This window comes from Hydra vulgaris, chromosome 11 (genome assembly GCF_038396675.1).
Source record: "Hydra vulgaris chromosome 11, alternate assembly HydraT2T_AEP".
NCBI classification, from domain to species: domain Eukaryota; kingdom Metazoa; phylum Cnidaria; class Hydrozoa; order Anthoathecata; family Hydridae; genus Hydra; species Hydra vulgaris.
The window spans coordinates 44314457-44339575 of NC_088930.1; the positions used below are offsets into that span (position 1 = coordinate 44314457).

At 26.7% G+C, this 25119-nt stretch overlaps 1 protein-coding gene across 1 annotated transcript; it reads right to left on the reverse strand.

Annotated features, from left to right (window-relative positions):
* Nucleotides 1-1969: 1969 nt before the first annotated feature.
* LOC100202024 (GATA zinc finger domain-containing protein 14) lies at nucleotides 1970-22848 on the reverse strand. The gene is made up of 6 exons (XM_065808941.1): nucleotides 22084-22848; nucleotides 12878-13056; nucleotides 11470-11558; nucleotides 9909-11350; nucleotides 9627-9794; nucleotides 1970-2389 (listed from the first exon to the last, which is right to left on the reverse strand). Exons 1-6 carry the CDS (start codon nucleotides 22424-22426, stop codon nucleotides 2286-2288), a joined length of 2325 nt encoding a protein of 774 aa, XP_065665013.1. The 5' UTR covers nucleotides 22427-22848; the 3' UTR covers nucleotides 1970-2285.
* Between the last annotated feature and the right edge of the window lie 2271 nt (nucleotides 22849-25119).

Genomic DNA, 25119 nt, shown 5'->3' on the forward strand with positions numbered 1-25119 from the left:
CTGCCTTCAACATAGCACCGAATGTACACTATCAGTGACGAGTTTTGGGATATGTGGGTTGACACATCACTTATTAATGAAATAACAAGCAATTAAATTTTTTTAAAATTAAACAACGGCAAACCACATCAGCAAAAAAATATAAATAGCATTTAAAATCCTCTCGGTTCATATGTTATTCCGTCTTTTTCCAAATAATTGTCGTTTTGTTTTATTTTCTTTTTTTTCTATTTAATTGTCGCCTCAATTTATTTCTTTTATTCATTAAACATTTGGACTGAGGTATACGTTGATTGTTTATTTTATTGCAACATCTTTTTTAAAAGCAATTTTTGCAGAGCCTCGACATTGGTTTCACATCTAAAGCTTCTCAGGTATCCATTGATGTTACAGAAAAGACATCATTTAAGTCTCTTATATGCCAAACACCATCACATGACATACCAATATCAACAAAATCATCATTAACAGCATGTTTACACAAATCTAAAATTAATGTCATATCCTCTATTACGTACTTTTGAAGTGTTAAACTATTTTTCATATTTACAGATAAAGCATTTTATAAATAAATTACCTTAATATTTTGCATTTTTTTTAGGATAAGCAGTTATCCTGAGAAAATGCAAAATATTAAGGATTGATTAATAAAAATCAAGGAATCAATTAAGGTGGCTACCCACTATTTAAATAAAATCTTTAAATGAACCCTTTTATTGCCCCATATTTAAACATTTCAATTGCATTGGAATCAAATAAGACAAAAAAAAACTATAATTTTAATATTACGTCATTAACTATGCGCATAATTAACTCAAAAATAGCATATTTTCTAACAAGGATAACTAGTTGCAGAGTTTTCCAAATTAAGTGAAACTTTTCAAAAACCTTGCTTCTTATATGAACTGTGTGCTGAGTCAAAAATAAAACTGATATTTTTATTTAATTATCTGAAATTTACAATTTAGTATAAATCTCTAAAAAATGGCCCCATTGACCCAAATTTTAATTTGAATGGGATACCAAAGCATATATATTTTTGACTCAGCACATTCATCTAAGTTTTATCTCTGTAAAAAATTTCAAAGAAAAATATTGAATAAAACCAAAGATATTTTTGTTAGAAGGTAGAAAATCTTTAAATAGAGAAAAATGCATTGGAAAAAAAAAATTTAAAAATAAAAAGCTACAAATTCAAATATGGTCTGACTTTAGTACTTTTGACCAATGTCATTAAGCTCGGGAATAACTAATCATTGTAAGATAAGAACTTGGTTAAGGTACAGTAAAAATATGGAGAAAAATTGCATATTAGTTCTGGAGAAAAAAAGCTCCAACTGTCACTAAGGCCGTTGCTAAGGAACTTTTAGATGTTTATCCCTTTTTGAAGAACAAAATTAGGGCAAACTTATAAATTTTTCTTCCATTGTTATATATTTTATTGTTTATAAAGGTTAAAACTTCCAAAAAATAGAAAGAAAATTTTTTTTTTAAAAGACTTTTAATAGTGGGTAGCCACCTTAACAATTTTAGATTCTGCATACATAGAAATGAATAAATTCGTGAAAAAAAAAATCTTAAATTTTTGGTAAATTTAGTGGGGGTTTCTCTCTTAATAAGGATGACGTCATGCGCCCCGGTTCGAATGTGAAAATTTTTTGACAGTTTTTTCTTCTTAGTTTTAACGAAAAGAACAAGTTAAAAGCAAAAAATAGCTTTTAGCACAATTGAGCACACTAAGTACACAGCGACCTTCACTTTTCAATTGGATTTGTGGATTAGAAATTTGACACGGTATTATTATTGACAAAGCTTTAAATGGTGTTCGATTTATTTTTGACAGATTTAGCGGGAAAAACATACTTAACTTAAACATTTATTTCAAAAAGTATGCCATGACATTTGCTGGCTCCCGTTTCTTTTGCCCTATTTTATAAGAGCTAAATGTTAAAAAAGGAGTTTAGTAGAGTTTGTTAGAGTTTAGTATTGTATTTATTATACAATAAAAAAATAAATGTAATAGGTAAATGATAAAATAACTTATTACAAAAAATTAAAATTGAAATTCTTTAAATAAAATAATTTTAGTACATAAAATATAAACTTTACTTCATTTTAAGTCTACAACGTTTTAAAAAAACTTTCGGACTGCATGTTTTGAAAATATAAAAGAAAAAAATTGTTACATTTTAAAAGTTGTAGCAATGTAAAAAAGAAAATAAATAAATTCTAAAAATTTAAAATATTTAAGGAGTTAAAAATAAAAGATTTAATTTATAAGAAACTTATTTAAATGACTTTGTAACCGGTCTTCTAAATTCTTTACTGCCAGAGAAAGTTTGTGTTCTGGAAACATCTTCATATTTAGTTTTTTCTATGACCGCCCAATCTACAAAAAAAGAAGAAAAAAAAATTAAAAATTTATATTATTATTATTTCTATTTACTTAGATAAAGAGTTTTTGTGGTGTGACGACTCAAACAGCAGAACAAACAATTACTATGCTTCTTTTGTTGTTTTTTTGTGTCATTTAAAAAAAAAAAGTTTAGTTCGTTAATAAACATAATAAAGTATAATAAACATAATTAATAATAAGGTATAACATGTTGTTTTTGACCGAGATATTCTGCCAACAAACTAATTGTTATTTGTTCAGAAAATAAAATTTGGGGCAATATAAAAATGATAAAATTTTTTAGTACATAATTGATATAAATTATATTTTAGGTTTAACTAATTTCTTTAATACAAAATATGTTAAGGAATGTCCTGACATTTTTTAAGTAAAATGTTTTCCCACTGTAAGGATTTCCTGCTCTATATTAGACGGTAATATTTTCTGACTTTCTGCATTTTGAAAATATGTCCAACAAAAATACGTTTTTAAATCTAAAGTACAAAGTAACTGGAAAAGATTAAGAGTCATTTTCTGAGAAAAATAATAAATTTTATTTTTCTAAATATTTGTGGTTCCTGAGTTATGGTCGGGCAAACTTTTGACCTTTAAACACTTGCAAAGTCATTATTGGGATTTTGTGATTTTTAAATTTAAAGGCAATGAAACCACTGCATTTTAATTCTGTTTTTATATTAAGAAAGTATATGTAGAACTTTCAAAAAAAAAAATTCAAAAAACTGAAAAAAACTCTTTCTTAGTCTAAAAATCATTAGCTGAAATCAGACATTTTTGAATTTGAGTTTTACTTTAAATACATTTATCTCAAAACATAAAAGATTCCCGCAGGGTGTCTTATTGTTTTTGGAAAGGGTATCCCATACCTAATTTTAATGGTTTAAAAAAATTGAGGGGGTATTGGTTACCAAAATACTTATGAGTCATCAAACTGTCAAAAAATGTTTTAAGTAGCGTTCAAAAATCAACCATTATGAAAAATGGGAAAAGTCCCAAAATTGAATGTATATATTTTCTATTACTGCATAAAACCATTCTTTTAATTCAAAAAAAAACTTGGGGGTTAGTATCGCATTATTGAAATAATATTATATCAAAATAATGCTAAATTTTTTTTTTTTAATTTATACGATTGTAGATATGTAAATACTCTTAACCTGATCTTTATTGAACACATATAATTATTTTTAGACATTACTTCTTTATTTAGAGTTATTTAGTTTGGTTTATTGAGAATTTTACGAATTACTTCTGACTTATTCAGAACAGAGTACCCTGTCTTAATGCCGACGTCGGATCAAGCTCGGGTGCCGACACTGGAACGCCATTATTTTTGTACAAAATTGTGTCAAACCAATATCAACTAACCGTTATTTTTATTAGGTTGTCAGTGATGGTTACATTGTGAACTGTAAAAAGTATAGTTCTAGAGTCAAGAATTATATAAATTGGTCAGCTTTTCCTGATGTTATGAAGTACAAAGAAAGTGAAATTATTTATGAAATTCTACCACCATTTCATTTAAAACAGCATGGAAACTATAAGCTAGTAAAAATAAGAGCTTGAAAAAGTCTAAAATGAATTTCAAATAACAATGCATTAAAATAAACAATATATAAGGATATAGGGTGGCGAGAGCCTTTACACTGAGTGGGACAGCAACCCTGATTGATGCCCCTATTTTTATAAATTTTTCTATATTATGAGTGAATGACTTTTTTTTTTTTTGAAATCTTTTTATATGGTGCCCTTTGGACATCTGCAGCCCGGACAAACATTTCTATTTATGCTAATGTCAATTGAGAATGTTTTGCAAAAAATTGCGGTGATTGGAGCCTGGAAATCAAAATAGACCAACAAGATCAACCCCCCATACCCCAAATGTGAGGACAATGAGTAATCAAAATATTTTTTTGCTATCTTATACTAAATTTAAATTCATCAACAAATTTTTAATTTCATCTAATAACCATTTAATGTTCAAAAGTTATGACCATGTAAAATTTAAAACCCCTTCATTTTGGGATGGAGACGTTATGTGATTATAACTTTCAAAGACTAAAAGATAATTAAATAAAATTTTAAACCTGTTGATAAATTTAAACTTAGTAGTTTAAGATAAGAAAAATAATACCTTAATAACTCCTTGCCCTTACACCTGGGGTTGCTGGGAGCAATCTTTTAGATCTATTTTTGTTCTCAGGCTCTGAGAAGCATTTTTATAGGGTTCTGTATTAAAGATAATTTATGATTCCTTTTTGCTCCAGCCATTAATACAATTTTTCTAAATTTTTGTACTTTGTAAACATTTTTAAACAGCGAAATAAACTAAACTAAAATCTAATTACCCCAATTTATTGCAAAGCGCTCTTATTTGACATAAGCATGAACATACTTAAGTTTGGAGGTTGCATAATGCTTGAAAGTGTATTTTCTAAAGCATCAAAAAAATCTTATCTATACCACTGACTCAATCAATGATATATTAAGATAAAGAAAAATAATATATTGAGTAACTACACTTTTTTTTTTTTAATCTATAAAAAGTTTAATTTTTTGTAGTGAAGTTATTTCAGAAATGCGATATTACCTGCCAAGTTTTTTTTTTTTAATTAAAAGACTGGTATTATGGAGTAATAGAAAATATATATATTCAATCTTGGGACCTTTCCCATTTCTCATAATGGCTGATTTTTGAATGCTACTTAAAACATTTTTTGACAGTTTGATGATTCATAAGTATTTTAGTAAGCAATACCCTCTCAATTTTTTTAAACCATTAAAATTGGATATGGGATACCCTTTCCAAAAACAATAAGAAACCCTGCGGGAACATTTTATATTTCGAGATAAATTTATTTAAAGCATGACGCAAATTTAAAAGTGTGCGATTTCAACTTATGATTTTTAGACTAAGAAAAGGTTTTTCTCAGCTTTTTTGAATTTTATTTTTTGAAAGTTCTACATATACTTTCTTAATATAAAAAGAAGATTATGATACAGTGGTTTCATTACCTTTAAATTTAGTTTAAAAATCACAAAATTCCAATAATGACTTTGCAAGTGTTAAAAGGTCAATAGTTTGACTGACCCTAACTTAGGAACTACAAATAATTAGAAAAAAAAATTTACAGGGTTCTTTTTTACTCATTCAGCATTATATAAAAAATTGAGCGTGTTTGAAGGATATCACTTTTGAGCCAACAGTACTTCTTGTTTTCTGAGAAAATGGCTCTTAAGATAACTAATTTATATTGAAAATTTTTGAGTTCAAAATTATAATCATTTAAATATTATTTATTAGAACTTCATTAGATCTTATTTTATTTAGGTCTAACTATGTTAGATCTTATAACTATAGTTCCATATTTTTAACTGCTTATTTGTGATAAAACAAATTCCATCAGTTTTTGGTTAGGCTTTGCATACTATAATGACAGCCATAATGCAGAGAATTTAAAAAACCTTTAGCAAATTTAAAATAGACAAGTAAAATGATAAGATAATGAGTTCAATATATGACAACGCCAATAACATACCAAATGTTTCAGTTTTTTTGAATATTTGGTTATTGCATGTTATTGGCTGAATTTATTTAGTTTACACTTCAAAAGTATGTGTAAATATTCAACCAATAATATGCATAAAACATGTTTTGAAATTAGATGTAAAAATCCCATAGAATAAGTTAAAAAAGATTCAATAAGTTAGAATCAGTTAAAAAAGATGAAAAACTATTTCATCTATTCATAATTCTGTTTCATTTTTTAAAAACATTAATCAACAGAAAATTTTTCATATTTCTCATTCATTTTTCTAAACTAAATGATTTATCGAAAAAAAGTCATATGTGACAACGTGTCATAAAAAAGCATATTTAATTTAAGATGTGAAGAGGTGTTGGCACTCCATGTTTCTCACGACAAAAGAAACACTTAAACTTCACCTTTTTTTGTTCAACGTTATAGTTATCTATAAATCAAAATAGCAATACAAAGATAAAAAAAAAGAAGCTAAATGAAGGTGAAATCACAAACTTAAAAGAAACAATAAATGTATTAGTAAGCTTTAGTGTGTTTTACTATCTGGCGCAACATGATCTTTAACTTAATAAGTATAAAGTACTTTAAAAAGTGGCTAAATATTTCAAATTTCAATAGATATATGAAATAAATGAAACTATAAATAAAATATTCTAATGAATACTAAATAAAATATCCTAATTATAAATGAAATATCCAAACAATAGAAAATTGTGTTTTAATCATGCTACCAAAATTGCAGTTAGAATGTTTACAAACTTACAAAAAAATCGAACGTATTAGAGAACATTTATTTTTTACTTTTTTGGATCTAAACTATAAAAGTTTTAAATTCTTTAAAATGAAAAGAAATTTTTTTTTTCAAAAGCATTAATGAGTTCTTTTTATTATCAAAGAAAAAAAAAACTTTAGAACTGATTCGAATTAAAAAAAGTGAAAAGTAAATGAAAAACATTTAATTTACTCATACACGATGATAATTTTAAAAGTGATAATGACACAAAATCAATTTAAAATTAAAAATGCCTAAAAAGAAATTAATATCTAAAATTATTATTAAATCAAAAGAGCGTTTTGGTATCAAAGTCTACACATTTTCAATATTATATTATAATTCAACAGACATTTCATATACACCTGCTAACAGTGTACCTAGTGAGCTACTTTAATATTTCAACAGGCATTTCATGTACACCTAACATTGTTTTTTGTTTTATTTGCAGTAATGCAATAAAAATTTTTTTAATAAGGCTTTAAATGTTATATGATTTATTTTTAACAGCTTTAGCAAAAAAAAACATAACTTATCTTAATAACGGGTGATGCGGAAGTTATCGGACAAAATAAAAACGTCAATAACTTATTTATAGATAAAAAAACAAACTACTATTATATTTTTTTTAAATAAAGCATTTATCTTTTAATAAAAATATATTATTTTTTATATGAAAAAACACCACCATCTGCAATTGATCTCAATTTTGCTCTGACACCTTTCATATGCAACTGTAAAAAGTTTAAATCAATTTCTTGTAGTTTTAGTTTAATGCGATCAATCAAAACTTGCTCTGTTGAAGCTTGCCAATCTCCCTCGTAAACCTTCTGTGCCAAATGTCCCCAAAAGTTTTCAATTGGTCGTGCTTGAGGCACATTTGGGGGATTGGATTCTTTATCAACGTAATAGATATATTGGTCCATCCAATTTAGAGAATCTTCAGAATAAAGAGAACTTGCTAAATCTGGCCAAAATAAATAGTTAAAGTCTCCATGATACTTGTGAATAAATGGAAGAAGTCGTTTTTCTAAACATTCATTAATATAGATTGATGAATTGATCGCTACAGCCATGGAAGTGCAAAACAATGGCTCTGACATACCACGGTCAGATATGGCTATCCACATTAATAATTTTTTTGGAAATTTCTCTTTTCCTATAAAACGAACACTTTCTGGGCATGTCTTTTTGTTGTTTGAGTAGTATCCAGAATTTCCAGGCATGTTGTCCCCTGCAAAACAAAAGTATTTTTCGTCATCGATGACTAGAAGCGATTTTGTGTTATAGAGTTGGTTAACTAGTTTCCTGCTTCTTTTCTTTGCCTTTATTTGTTGTTCTATAGTGTATTTTGGAGTCTTTTCACGTTTTCTATATTTAATATTCATTTTTTTTAACTGACAACCAATTGTCGATTGATTTACACCGAATTTAATACCTATTTTTCTCTGACTGACCCCTTTTCGATTGTTGACAAGTCTCATTAATTTGGTTTTCTTTTCTCTAGTCCAGGATGTCGGACAACCAGGGTGCTTTCTATCAGAAAACGATTGAACAGTTTCAATTCTTTTTTGGTTATCATATATTGTACTTCGAGCAAATTCTTCCTTTTCAAAATGATTTACGATTTATTTTTTTTTAATATTAGGTTTATTTACAAAAAACATTTTTAGTCGCTTTCGAAAAGATTCTCGTTCAGCTGCATTTAACCTCATTTTAAATAATTGTGTTTCAAATAATAAAGTTTATATTTTATAGAACGTTTATGCCTACGCATAAAACCACAAAAACTAATTATTATGCTCAAATAATGAAATTAGGATTTGTCCAATAACTTCCGCATCACCCGTTATTTAATTATCTTATAAAATTTTAGTGATGATTGTGATAGAAAATTGTATTTTCATCTTATAATAGTTTTGTGTTAGAAAAAGAGTTAAAATTTATAGAAAAATTTTATGCAGAAGATATAAAAATTTTAAATTGTTTTAGTTAATAATGACAAACAGCCCTCAATTTAATTACTTAAATATTGCCAATCAAGATTGATTATGTCAAATAAAAACAATAAAAAGAAAAGAAAAATGTAAAGCTTCTCAAGCAATTTAACTTTTTAATCTAAACTAAAATGCTGATCATATGACTGAAAAATAGGCACTTGTCTATACAAGCGCAACATACTGTTCAATACTATATGATAAAAGAACAGGCACATTTAAACAGTTGCAACATATTGTTTAATATTATATAACTGAAAAACAGGCGCATAACAACATAACACAGAGCAACAAGTGCAACAAATTTCCTGAATTAATTAATTTCTCTAACTTTTCCTTATTTAAATTCAAGCACACTAACAACATTTTTCCCCAAGGGGGTTTAACAGGAGGTTTCCAATTTTATTATAAGCAAAACTATCTTGACCGTATTAGCAAGATCATAAGAATTATCAAAAATGATGTGATTGCTTAGAAAAAAAACCCATCACAGGAATCAATTTTATTGTGGAGGTTTTATTGACCCTTAAGCCAAATAAAGCTAATAAATCAAAAATGGTTTTTATTGATAAAATTAAATAAGAAGCTCTAAGAAAGCCCAACTAATGATCTATCTTAGTGATCTAATGATCAACTTTCTAAACTGCCGCACAAGTTTTTGTTTTATAAATACTTATTATAGTAATATGTAACCATTAAATTAAACACTGCATTAAAAATGATTAAAATCATGTTGTTTCTTTAGGGTTGTTTTTTTTAATAGCTAAAATGAAGTACTTTTACCAACAGTAACACAACTTCCTGTGCCTAAATAGCTTCAACATATATTTTGATACCCTTTAACAAATTCTGTAACAAATTCTAAAAAATACAAATGACAAATAGAAATATATTTTACTTACGAAATTCGCTACCATTATTTGAAAATCCTGCTGAATTTTCAACTTGGGAACAGCTTTTATTTTGAGGTTGAGTTTGGCACCCATAAGTATTTTTTCCTGGCTCACTGCAACGCCGATGCATGCTCATTTTACGTGGAAGTTCTGGGGCATCTTCATCATACTCAATGGCTGTAAAAAAAAAAAACTCAAATTAGTATTAATTTTTATTTTTGTTAAATACTTTTATTAAAAGTTTATTTTTGGTTTCAGCATTCTAAATTTAACATAAAATACTTTTCTTACTTGATTTAAAATTTGGATTTAAAGCCATATAATCTCCAATGTCATCAACTGGCATATTTTGAGTTAGTGATTTATGCAGCAATTCATCTGAATTGATGTACACATTTTCATCGACATTAATCTCAGGAAATATATTTACAAATAAATATGAATTGTTTTCATCTTTTAGTTTGTGTTCAGGTAACACAGAAGAAGTACTATTTTTTGAATAAAACACACTGGACATTTGTTGATAATTAGGAATGTTTGCAGAGTCTTTTCTCTCATTTGTTAAATTTTTATTAATATCATCATGTAATGAAAGACTATTCATATACAGAAAATCTTTGTTTAAGTGACTGTCAAAAGATGAATTTTCATTTGAACATGAGTTGATACAAGCATTAACATTTTTATTTAATGTTACATTTTCATAAATACTACTACGGTCTCTTTGTATTTTGTTATTTATGGTGATTGAACTATGTCTACGCTTTTGGGTTCCATTATTCATAGTGGTTGAACTTTGTTCAAGTTTTTCTATTTCATCGTTCATGCAGTTCCTACAATGTTTTTGAACTTTATCATTCATGCTTACACTATGTCTATGATTTTCTGTTTCATCATTCATAGCACTTGAACTATATCTACGTTTAAGAACTTCAATGTTCAAGATGCTAGAACTAGGTTGATGTTTTTGAATTTCATCATTCTTGACACTCAAACTATGTCTATGATTATCTATTTCATCATTCATTGCGCTTGAACTATACCTACGTTTAAGTATTTCATTGTTCACGACACTAGAACTATGTTGATGTTTTTGAATTTCATCATTCATGGTGCTCAAACTATGTCTATGATTTTCTATTTCATCATTCATGGTGCTTGAGCTATGTTGAGGACTTGCATACAAAGTAAAATGATCTAAATTTACAAAATCAGATTCATTATGTAGATCATTGTTGTGTTGAGATATATTTACTTTTTTTTGATCTACAATATCTCTATAAGGAATTTGGTATAAATCACTAAACGACGCATTGCTTTCGTTTTGGTTGGTTTTTATCAGCATACCATTATCAAGGTTATTTACATGAGGGTTTGTTTGAGGATAACAAAATGAAGAAATTTCCCCAATAGAATGTGTCTGTGGAGTCTGGTATATATCATCACTACAAAAAGTATCATTTTCATTTTGAATGCTATTTTTCAAAAAATATTTTCTACTATTATCTAAGACAGAGCTCTGCTGAGAGCAATTTAAATCAATTTCATCCTGATAACTAACACAGCGTGTCGAACTATTCAAAACAGTTGAATCCGAATACCCAGAGTCTTTATTGCCTGGTAAATTTTCATACCCGAATGTTCCAATATTTTCCTCACAAAAATAACTTATTCTGGCTGATGAGTTGACACTATCACGCTGTTTTTTCCATTCACTTAACTGTTCTAATAAGCTGATAAAAATAAAATAATTTTATTATTTATAAAGAAGACATAACATTATAATATGAAATTAAAAAAGAAAATAATATAATAAAATTTTTAAAACAAAAATTAAAGTTAGTAATCATACTTATTATTTCTAACATGCAACAAATCATCATTTGAAGAACTGTTTTTATCACTTAAGAAGTCTTCAAGAGAATCGATGGATTCACTTCGCTGATTTATGAATATTAAATAAACAATATAAAAAGATTAAAACAAAAAAATTGTTTTTTAAATAATATGAATTTAAAAAATTTTGAAAAAACAGGTTCAAATGGGCAGATAAATCTTACATAATCGAAACCCGCTTCTTTAAAAGTGTGGGTTTACTTAGACTAGTTTAACTGTTGCAGACTAAAATTGTACAACACACAGAAACATCAAAATTAGGCTATTGAAATATACTTTACCTAAAACTTACCAAAAATAAGTACACAAATAAATGCAAAGTTTAGTAATTTTATGCCCAATGGTAAAACTAAACTTTCAACATTACTTTAAAAATTTCCTTTGCTTTTTCCAAACAAAGCATCATAAATAGTTATTCCTAGGTTATACCTTAAAAAGGGGTTGTGTTAGGGTTTATACCCTTTCACAGTTGAATTTGAAACATTAGACTTTAGAATCAGCCATTGTTAAGTAGAAGTTGAAAAACATACAAACAGTTATTCAAAATTTAAAAAATTAAAAAAAATTAATTACCAAAAAATAAAAATTAAAAATAATTACCAAAAAATAAAAATTAAAAATAATTACTAAAAAATAAAAATTAAAAAATAAAATAAATAACAAAAAACTAATCAATTCAAAAAATTAATTACCAGTGTTTATGGCATCATTAATTGTTAGCTATGGTTGTAATAAAAAAAGCCTTTTTGTTCAAGTCAAATTATTTTTTTCATTGTCCATTATGCTTACCGCGCATACTTGCTCGATTGTTGTTACCTTGGCCTGCAGATTATTGGTTTTAAGTCCTTTTTTTTTAATGTAGATAGAAAAAATTTAGTCAACTCTTATTAATTTTTGTACTTTTTAAGTTGAAAAAACAAATTCATACAGAACTTTTCTTGATGAATCAAGAGAACAGTTCTTGATGAATTAGGAGAACAGTTCTAGATGAATCAGTAGTGTAATTAAATTAAAATTCATTTAATTTACACTACTTTAAAGATTGAAAAAAGCATAAACTAAATGATTATTAAACAAAATTATGACTGTATATTAAAGAAACCAAATTTTGAAAAAAAAGTCAACTTTTTTTGTTACTTTTCAAGTCAATCTATTGAAAATATACTTTTGACAATGTGAAGCTTTTAAGACATTTTTTTTATATATAACTATCTAATTAATAAGAAATGCTAAAGATCATATTTCAAGTAATATTTGAAACAAAAGATTTTTTATGCTCTTTGATGCTTTTAACAAAATTAAATGATTTTACTCATGTTGTATAAAAAAAAACTTAATAAGTTTAGTATTTATTTGTATAATACCTTTACTCTCTGCTTATTCAAATAACTGTTAAAAACTTTCAACCAACTTCTGTGTTCTTCTATTGTTTCTGCACATAAATGAAACAATCTCTCTTTTGTCTGGAAATTGATAACATATCGATAGCCATTAATTTTATGCTTGTTTTCTGCAACTATAACATCTTTGCACACTATTTTACCTGAAAAAAGTATTCTGTATTATTATTTAGTAAAAATTACAATTAAAAAAATTATTTAATGAAACCTTAAAGTTTTTTAAAAGTACCATAGCTATTTTAGAGCTAACAATAATGAACTCAATTTTTTTATTAGCAGCACAGTTGTGTTCTATTAATTTCTATTAAATACTATAAATTTACAAAAAACATGAGATTTTTAGCCTGTCAGTAAAGTGATCATTCATACACCTTTGGCGCATACAGTAACCATTTCCCAGTAAACACAAAACATGTTTTGGAGATCTAAAAAATTATTTTTTAAACAAATTAAACATGTCCTGTTAAATGCATTGATGGCAGTTGAGAACATTTGAGATTTGTATGCGTTTGTGTAAACTAATAATTTAAGCAAATAAATTTCTCTTAAATAAAGTTATTTAAAGAATGAACTTATTTAACTATAATTTAGAAACTAAATGAATTAAATTCCTATAAACTTAACTATAATATACGAAAATAAATGAATTAAAATCTCGTGAAGGTAAAAAATTCTTTGAAATTAGGTAATGCTTTGCAGTTTATTTTAGTAAAAGTGTTTATAAAAAAGTAATTTGAAGCTCATTATCTTAAAATAGTTATATTTCAAGATAATGTTTCAAGTTATATACATCAAAAATGAATAATAAGAGAAAACTTAATTTAATGATAATTTAAAGAAAATCTTTTCTTTCACAACCCAGGTCAAAGATGAGCTCAAATGTATGATTTATCAAATCCAATTTGACATTAGTAGATCATTGTAAGTTTTTGAAACATAACAAAGCTTTGGATGCTTCTATATTGTAAAACAAAACCACAAAGTTGATGAAGAGCCAGATCTTTGATCAAAATAAAAATATATTAGCCATTCAAGAAGGAATAACTGTATTTCACACAATCAAACACAACCATAGTTTTAGAAATGTTGATTGTACATCAAAACTAATTAAGAAACTTTGTAATCAGATTTGCTTGAGTGCGTACAAAATGTGAAGCAATAATTGTAAATGTGGTCACGAAATTTTGTAAAACTAACTCAGAAAATGCTTTACTAAAAGCATTATATGAGCCAATTCTTTCTGGTGCATCAAACCAAAATGAGGTTTAAATATACCCAATTTCAGCTTGTTAGTTTTATGTTAAAGAGGGAGTGCAAATTCAGCTGATAAACATGGATCGTGTAAATGGAGAAACATTAGATATTTTATCAGAAGTTATCTTTAAACGCATTAGTGCTAGCCAATTTTCTTCAAAAGTTTTGGTTTTTTTTCTTAACAATGTCAATACAAATTTTTTATGTTTAAAACGAAATGGTAATAACAATATTTACAAAAAGTTGTCAAGCTAAACTGTAAAATTATTGGTATTGGTTGCAATGCCCACACATTATCAAACACAATAAACATTGCATTGGTTTATTGATTGATGTGGATATAATTATTCCTCTAATTTACTTATATTTTACCATTTCATTGTTTGAATTTGAAATTTTCTGCCAGAAGGTGTAGAAGTGTAGAATATCAAATATTGTGAGGATTCTGAAAGATTAGTTGGTTGGCTTTACTTCCAGCTATCAAGAGTCCTTAAGTTATATCACCCATTAAGATCATACTTTTTAAGCACAGAAAATTATCTGAAAGTGATATTTAACTTTTTTAATAATGAATTTGGTGAAATAGTACTGTTTTTTGTTCAAAGTCAAACCAATGCTTTTTATAATGTGGTGAAAAAAATTTAAAAGATGATATTTCTGTTGCTGAAGTTGTTGTTGTATTAAAGGATTTGAAAAGCCAGATAAAATCTAGAAAAAATTTCTTTCTTTTAAGGTAAGACAGCATTTGCAAGTTAATGAAGAAAGTAATTACCATTTCTGGAGAAGGTAGATATTTTTGACAGCATCTGCTTAGAGTATATAGATAAACGGACACTCTAATCAGGATATTGTTTTTAAATGGTCCTTTCTTAACTGTTAAGTTGAATGGGCTAAAATTATAGAAACTATAAATTTTTTGATAAAGCAATTGAATTCACATCAATGACAATAAATTGTTTGATGAAATATGGAGAATGCAAAGTTTCTTGAATGCAACAAGCAATGAGTTGAAATTTTTTCTTATTTTGAAAACAATCATGTTCTTTACAGCAATTTAAAAAAATTGGTGGAAGCTTTATGTTTGCCTGGTACAAATGGTTCTGTTTTGTTTTTGCCATATACAAACTGCTTCTGAGCGAGTATTCTTGATTGCCAATGATATTGCAACTGAAAGAAAACCCCAACTTACAATGAAAACTTTGGCAGTTATTTTGTTTGTTATATTTAATTTAAGAAAATAAAACTGATCAGAATTTGCAGGAAAAAAAAATAAAATGATTTTGAATTCTGAAAAGAATTCATTTTTACAAAAATATTTAATTTGAAAAAGCGAAAATTGTGTATTATTTTTATCATAATTTAGTTTCTTGCACAAGTTGTTTAAATAAAAAAAATTTAATATTGGGTCAAACAGTTTTTAGAAAAACCTATTTAAATTCCATAAATTTATTTCTTACACACGTATTTAATAAATATACTGTTTAGGTAAAATGAACATAACAGTTTAATGATTAATTATATGATCTGTTAAGAATCATAACAGATCATATAGCTATACATAGCAAGTTGTTATGTTTAACTATATGGAGCGTTATCATTGTATGGCAGTTTTTCTTAATAAGCTCTTTCTTGTTCGGAATTCTTAAAATATTTTGTGGAAATTGATAGAAATGTTGTATTTTGAAAACTATATTTAACTAATATGTTCCAGAACAAATTAGAAAATAAAATAATATTTTAAATAAATACCATTTAGTTAAAATCTTCATTATTTCTGAATAAGAAATCGTGATTTTTAGAAGAATAAAAAAAAATAAAGAATCTTAGGTTTGAATTTTTTCGGCACAAACATTTTTATTGCATGTTAAATTTAAAAATTTATACTTCTCGTCTTGTCACAATTCCGAGACCTAATCATTTAATGGATATTTGTCATGGTCAGCAAAATATTATACAGACACTGTAATATTTTATAATTAAACTTTAACTACACCGAGTACGATTTTTAAAATTAAAAATTTAAATTTAGTTATGAAGAAACTTAAAAGAGTTAGTAAAATGTAGAATGTAATATTTATTTTTGAAGAAACATAAAATAGTTTCGCAATATTTATTAAAAAATATTTTTTTCTTCTTGCCATTTGCTAACTAATTCATAACATAAAAACGTAAGGCTCTCCATTATGGATTAAAATGTGTAAAAGCCACTAAAAACTTTTATTTTTTTATAAGAAGTGAGAAGTTTTTTTGTATAAGAGAATTCTTTTGATAAATGGTTTAAATCTTTTTGTTTTTTATCAATTCAATATCATGCTGAGTTTTTATGACGTAAGTTTTATTTATGAATATAAAATATGTTTACAAGTATCTTATTGGCAACTGATAAAATCTATAAATTGTGTAAAATTTTTATTAAAAATAGTTAATTAAATACTTAAAAAAAACTAAATTGTGATAACGCAAACAAAAGTTTATTATGTCATGTATAAGATTTTTAAATAAATAAGAAATAAATTATGAGGAAATATAATCATTATCAAATATTGAATTTAGATTTCAGCAGTAATTTTTGTCATAGATATATTGTCATATTATCAAAATTGTTTTTAACGCGGTTTGAAGCTAAAATTTAATTACAATGCGGTACTTTAAAATAAACTTATGACGCAATTTAACTATGACGATATATCAAAGCATTTTTAATAGCGCTAATCGTTACATTTATTTAGAGGGAATTGTTTTCGTTACGCAACAAAATCTCGTAACGGGGCACTGAAACCACTGCTTGTAAAGCGGCCTCAAATAAAATGACGAGAATGCAACAAAAAATTTTTGTTTTTTGTTTTTTCACTTTCGTCATTGTAGACTTTTTAAACATAAGGAGTATTTATCGGCTTAAGTACATACATCGACTAACTTCTGGCCTGCTTCTGCAAGAGACTGCTGCTACATCGACTGAGGGTTTGGCATGAGGCAGCAATCTTTTTTCTTTTATTATTCCAATAGACATTTCTCATGTTTAAAAAGTCTCCACTGAAGAGAGCGAAAAAGCAAAAAAAGCAAAAAAAATAAATATTTTTTTTTGTTTATTGTCAGCTCAATTCATCCCTTAAGAGGATCGTGGGCAAATTTATCTGCTCCCAACTTGCTGTCGTTTCCTCTGACACGATCTTTTCTCGCCAGAAATAGTTTAAAAAACAACATTATGTCTAATTTTTCCACCGATCTAGTCACCCTTCTAATTAAAATCCGTTATGTTAAATTCTTTTGCGAAATCTCTTTTATTCTCTATAATGATGTGTCTCTTTCATTCTCTTTAATGATGTGTCCACCGATTCATAAATTTCGTTTACGTGCGTTCATTAACCATTTATATACAGCTTTATCAACAGAATCATGCTATCCAAAACGTAACTTTTAGTTTGATCTAAATTGACCAGACTCATACATAATGATAATTATCGCTTAATCCAGTAAGTTTATGTGTTTTGAGGAACCCTATACTATACTTTTGGAAACATTCTTTTTAGTTAGATCTCTTTCTAAATCTTTAAGAGCAAGATTGTCAGGATTACCTTCTTTCTTGAAGACCCCATGTTCAAATTTCTACTGCATTACGTTGCAACGTATTTAATTTTTGCAATATTTTGAAATGCGTTGGAATGGTATCGAAAAAACAAAATTTCGAATAATTGCAAGTTTGAATGACTGCAGGATCGAATAGCTAATGGATATTTGCATGAGTTTGGTAATGAAAGTTCACTTGGATCAAAGTTACTTCGAATAATTGTGAAACTTGAATAAGTGCCAGCTCCAATAACCGAGAGTTAACTGTTTAGCAAATACTTAATGAAATTAACAAAAGTAATTTTTATTTAGTTGTATCTTTAAAAAAAGAAGACTTTAAAGAGGTTGGAAAAAAACTTCTTTAAAGGCCTTGTTGTAAACTTGCAGAGCTTTATTAAAAATATTTATCAAATCTTTTTTTCACTTAAAAATAAAGTTGTCTGTTTCTTTCTAAAATAAATGAAATTAAACTTTATTAATTGTATGGTGGATTATAAATGAGATGTTTAACTGTGTGTGGAATCTATGCAGCTCTTGAAAGTTTTCTTATATCACTCATTTTAAATAAAGATTCCATACAAATATAAAATAATTCTCTTCGAGGTTTAATATATGTTAATAGATTTTCAAAGGATACAACCTCAACGTTAAAATATATGTTTTAACGTACCAAGTATTTGGTTTGCTTCAAGCTGGAATTACTAACTAGGTTTTTTGTTTAAAATCAGTTTGGTTACTTCACAATTGTAGACATAAAATATTTAATAATAATTGAACATATAAAATGATCAATAAAGCTCGTAAAAGTTTAAGCTAAACAGCGTATAACAAACTTATTTTTGCACCTACTTTTAATATTTGACTTTGTATATTTGAATCTATATTTTTAACTAAATTATCTAATTAAGATTAACGAAAACATCAAATGTATGACAATGTATAAATAGTATATATAGTACTTGGTACAAAATATATCTCCTCAGAGGTAAGAAAATTTATGAAAAATATTGTTTTTAAAGAAACTCTGAAAATAAAATCTTTGATAAATGACAAGGAAAGAGGCCTCCTGCTTTAAAAGAGATCCACACCTCAAAAAGTCTTAATGTACCACTGTAGTACTACTGTATCTGCACCAATACTGCCTACAGTACTACAACTACTATTAACACAACCATTGTGAGTAGTTGCCAAACTTTTTTAACACATTAACTATTAATGATTAATAATTAATGTGATAAAAAGTTTGACAACTAAAGAAAGTAGTTCTGTTACTTATAGTTGTAATACTGTAAACAGTATTGGTGCAAATGCTTACAATTAAACAATTCCATAAAAATGATCGTTAAAAATATAATATGAATATATCGCAATTAATTTAATTATGATATATTCAAATGATATTTTTAATGATACATTTTTATATGTTACTTTCAACAACATAAAAACCATAATTTCTCCTTGATTCTTTTAAAATTACCTAAAAAAAGTATGAAAATACTATGATAATAATATTCAGCCATGGAGCAAAGTTTAGACCTAAGAGGTTAGAGGTCGCACTTCAAAAAGTTCAAGAATTGATGCCTAATTAGGCCATAAAAACAAGGACGGCAAAGAAAACAGCCGAAACTTCGATGTGCTTTTCCGCGGTGCTCTGTGACAAACCTATTAGGTCGGGGTGACAAACCTATAAGGTCTTATTACGTTAATAAATCAAAATAAATAAAAGTTTTTCATACTTTTTTATATATTTTTTTATTTATAGTTTAAATATTTTTTTACATTTTCTTTATGTTTTTTTTAATTTATAGTTTATATTTATATTTTTAGAGATAAATATAACAATTTTATTAAACAAGTTTATTAGTATTTGTGAAAAAAGCATCTGATAGATGATTCATTTTACAAATACAAATCATAAAAGAAGCATCTGTCTGATAAAGTTTTTAAGTAATTCATTAAATCGATTTTAAAAAATGATATTGATTATTAAACTATTCAAATAATAAAACTCGTCATATACTTTTAAGCTTTGCTATTCATTTTGCGTTTAATAGCTTGACATTTATTATTCATTTAAAAAAAATGAGATAATGCAGATGAAGAAACTTTTAAGGTTAAGAAAAAAAATAAAAAAAAATATAATGCAAAAAGATTTTGGAAAAGTTTTATTTGCTTTAATGGTAAAACGGTAGTGCTTTAAATTCTAACACTTGTTTGTATTCTTTACAAACGGTAGAACATTTTTGTAGTGTTTTTTAAAAAAATAGCACAAGTTTTAACAAAAATAGCGCGCGTTGAATAATAAAACTTTTTAAGCCACTTTTAAATAACTTGCGTGATTAATTTGATGATAAAATCATTTTCATATAAAACTAACATAGAAATCAATAACCGCTTAACATTTTTACAAAAACAAGATAAGCCAATAATAGTAATAGGTATTTCAATATAAAGAGAAGATTTTTAATCGCAGACCGACGTTGATATTAATGATTAAGATATTAAAGAATAAAAACGTAAAATAAATTTGACATTAATTGAGTTAAACTACAAATTTCTCTTTAAACTTATACAGTTAAGCAGTACAAACGCGCTACAGTTGAACAGTACAAACGCGCTACAGTTTTTTATTTTTCCCTAACCCTACTCTTTTACACATCTTAATTCCAAACTAATAATCATTTATTACGCTGATAAACATCGAGCCAACATTACGCTGATAAACATCGAGCCAACATTAGATCAACCTTGGGCAAGGCTAATGCGCTAAGAATGAAAATTTACACAAAAAAAAAAGGTTTGAGATTTAAAAATTTATTAAAGCTGCTTTTTGTTGCCAATCCAGTCAATTAAGCTTATGCTCAATCGACGTTGTAACGTTTTAGTAGATGCAATGTCTTACAGGGTTATAGCAGATTTTAAGTAATATTATCTGTTCACGAAATAATATATATATACTAATACCGTTAATAATGGAACTCAATGAATTAGATATGTGAATAGATGTAATCGAAAATTTATAAGAAAGTTAGTGTTTCTTAAATTACATTTTCCAAGCAGAGGCGATTCTACAAATAAAATTAGGGGGAGGAGGACTATGACTAATTGGTTTTCTTGAGGAACATAGCCGAGTATGTTCCTCAAAAAACCAAATATAACTTGAAAGTCATCTTTGTGGGGAGGGGGTGGACCAAACCCCCTCCTCCCCGTAAAATTGCGTCTGCTTCCAAGTAACAATCTTGACAAGATTATTTATCTAGCAAAATGCCGATATTTTTTAAACTTTTTAAAACTGTAAGATTTTTTACGAAAAACTTCTGTCATAAATTTTAATAGGTATTACTAAGCAATAATTATAAATCCCACATAATTTATGGATTAGGGGTTTAAAGCTTTAACTCATTGAAAATATTAAAAACAAGAGTCTATAACATTTCTGAATTTTTATTTATCTGTTTATGTTTTAGAATTATAACATGAACAACATCATTTAGACATTGAAGTATTTTTTATTGAAAAAGTAAACTAAAAAAAAAAAGGTAAACAAATATTTGAAAGAAAGCAAATTAATTCGTATGAACCAAGAGTTTCTAAGTAACAATATAATGAAAACTTAGCATGTAAACTCGATGAATTTAAAAATTTGCAAGAAATAAAAAATAGTTATTTGTGCATATTGATGCGTTTCATTTACTTATCTGTAAAATCAACAGATTGTTGAAAAATGCATTTTTTATTCAGAAAAGTTACGAAGAAAGTAAACTCACGATTTAGAAAAGTTTGACTTTGTTTAAACGTTTCGATATTTATAAAGTTAAAATATGTTTTTTTGAATCAAAGAGAAATTTAATGTAAAAGTTAATAATAAAAAAAATGTCATTAGTTAAGGAATGAACTTTCCGCCAACGCATTATTAAATTTTTTTTGATTGTATTCAAATCCTTCAAACTTATTGATGTTCGCTAAATTGCTTATTTAGTTAGAACCTCCCCTCGTATTGCTAAGCAAAAAATAGAACTTTATTGGTACCTCGTGTGTTTATAACTTATTAAAAACATGACGGTGAAGTTTTTTTATTTAGTTATACATAAAATTTTCAGAGTGTTTTAGTTTATATAATAATAATAACAACAATTATTATTATTATCGTTTTAAATGGTTGTTTTTAACAACAATTATTATTATTATCGTTTTAAATGGTTGTTTTAAATGCTATCTTTAGACAAATGACCATTAGAATATATCACATCAACAAACATCGTGAACGGAAAACAACATTTTATTTTTAATTCTTTCCATAATTAAACTATAGTTAAGTGCATAAAAAAATAAATATACTAATAACATACCAAGTGGTAAAGCACCTTTGCGTTCTTTTTCCTCACTTTCATAGTATAACAACACTAAGTCTTCAAGTTTTTCGTTGTTTTCTTCTGAGACTTTTTTTGTTATTGTAAATCTTCGAACAGTGTCACGAAAACTCTTAGATCTTTTTTTTGAACCGCTTTTAACAGCTTCATTATTTAATTTTTGTTCGATGCCAGTTGAACCGGGACGTATCGTTCGTAATGCTCGGCAAGAATCGTAAAAAATAAAATATCTTTTATGCCATCGTTTTATACCTCTAGAGTTTAACGGTGGCGATTTTACTAAGTTACCTGTTTTTATAATGCCATGAGATAACAGTTTCATTGTTACTAATAAACTGAGCGTGTTATAAAAAAAATAATCTTGGAGCTATTCATGAATGAACCTTTACAAACATATCACATTAAATCTTCATCTGCTTTCGATTGTTAAACATACTGAAAAAGCTTTACAGAAAAAATCACAACGTAGGAGTTTGTTTTAATCATCGAAGTCATTTTAATTCTATTGATTTCGGCAAAAGTTTCAATGTTGACACAAATTCCTTCTGTTGATTTAACAGCTTATAAAATATCGATATTTTAAGTTTAACGACCACCGTTTAAGTGTATCCGTAATTAACTTTGAACATCAATTAGATAATGATTTGAAACGGAGGGGGAGAAACTTTTGTAATCAAAACATAAAAATTGTAATATATTTTTAGAGAAAAAAAGTTTTTTTTAAAGGTTTTGTGAGTACTTATTTGCTGTAAAAAATAAAAACAAAATTTTTTTTTTATTATTACTTTTTTTTTTCTTTGTGAATTGTGAATTGTATGTTACTATTACTCTAAATATAAACGTAATAAATTATTTGAAAATTCAAGAAAATAATTGTTATAACATGAAATGTATATTCTTTTCGTACTTCTTTTTTACTAAAAATTATGTTATTATTTTCAGGAAAAACAATTGTCTGGTTTTTTTTTTATTTTATTATTATCGTATTTTTTACGTCATCATTATTTTATAAATGACGTCAGGAATGCCAAACTTTGGCGGTAAAACAGACATTTTAAAAAAAAACACCGCATTTAATATATTGCCACTTTTAAAAAAAATTAATTTATAAAGATCGTATATTTAAAGCAATTGATAATATTTCTAAAAAAGTATGTAATATTCTAATAAAAGTTTATTAATTCTAATAACAATATTTATATTTTTTGAAATATTGATGCATTAATTCTGGCAGCCGTTATGTAGTGGTTAGAGTTCTGATTTCCTGGTTAAATGCTCTTTCGCGGTGCTCCCAGAAAAAAGCGTAAGGTGACAACAGTATCTTCCAATAAGACCGTAAGATATTGTTATCAAGATATCGCTATAAGATATTTATTTATCTCTACTATTTATCTATTTATCTTCCAATTAGACCTTACGGTCCTATTGGGAGATATTGTTATCAAGATATTGTTATAAGACATTTAGGCTCCAATAAGACCTTACGGTCTTATTGAACACTTAAATTAATGATAATAGTTTAAAAAAAAAAAATAGGGTAGGGTGGGGTAATGTGGGTCTACGGGGTAATCTGGGTCTAATTCATATTTATCTGTTATATTGATAATGGCTTTAGGTATAAAGTTGAAATTTTTACCACGTTGTTATAGCATATTAGGCTAATTCATTTAAAAATATAACCTTGCTATGCTGTTAGAAACGGCACTTTTTTAGCTAAAATCCTAGATACATAAACCAAGTCATTTTTTTCTCCGTTTTTAAACTTCAGAGAAAATATATTCAAATAAGGCGTAAACGTTAAAAAATGGTTATTTTGAAAGTAAAGTTACTATATTTTAAGGAAAGTATACCTGTAAGACACTAACGCACATGGTTTGTTTAAAACTTGAAATATAATCAGGTGGGGTAAAGTGGGTCTATGTATATAAAATATTATGATATGTAATTATATTATCGAAGTTGTTGTTAGTAACATTATAAACCTATTAGTTTCATCAGACCTAACTATTTTTGTGTTAATAATTCTTTAGAACTATTAAACACTTGTCTTTGAAGTTTATATCTTTGAAGTTTATATTAAGAAACGTGTATTTATTTGTATGAAACAATACCTAGGTCAAATAAAATATTATATAAGACCTATATGGTGTTAAAATATTTTTTTGGTGATATTTTATGATTTATGCTAATTTATTTCACTAAAAGTTTAACAGATTTTTCATAAATATTACTTTAGAAAGTATTTAAAAAATGCCAAGATGTTATAATAAAAAAATAAAATCCAAGTACAATGCTGATAGTTTGGAAAGAGCAATTGTGTTAGTATATGAGAAAAAAAGTACTATTTATCATGCTGCTAAAGAATGTTCTGTTCCTAAAGAAACATTGAGACGAAGAATAAAACAACAAGAATTTAATGGAAACAAACGTGAAGGTCGAAAAAATGAGCTGAGTGATAATGATGAAACTATGATTGTAGCTGCAGCCCAGTATTGTCAAAGATATGGTCTTCCATTAGATTCTCTTGACATTTGTAATTTAGTTGGTCAAATTTGCACAACAATGAGGATGAAAACTCCTTTTTAAAATGAAATTCCTGGAAAAGATTGGATAATTTCTTTTAAGAAGCGTCATGTTGATAAACTTCGATTATGCAAACCTGAAATACTTACATTTTCAATAGCTAAAAGTTTAACACATGAAGTTGTAGATAAATTTTTTGCTATTTTATCTGATGTGATTCATAATAATAACATTGTATCAAGTAGTATATACAATCTTGACGAGACTGCGCTTTCCACAAATCACTTAACGAAGAGAGTATTTGTACATCCAAAAAGCAAAGATGCTTATGAACTGGCTGGTTCTTCTGGTAAAGCTATGTACTCTGTGCTGTTCTGCGTGTCTGCAGATGGAAGATATCTTCCACCATTTGTTGTTTTTAAGTGAGAAGGCTATCTGTATTCTAAATGGGTAGAAAATGGACCACGAGGATGTGCTTTTGGGGCAACAGCA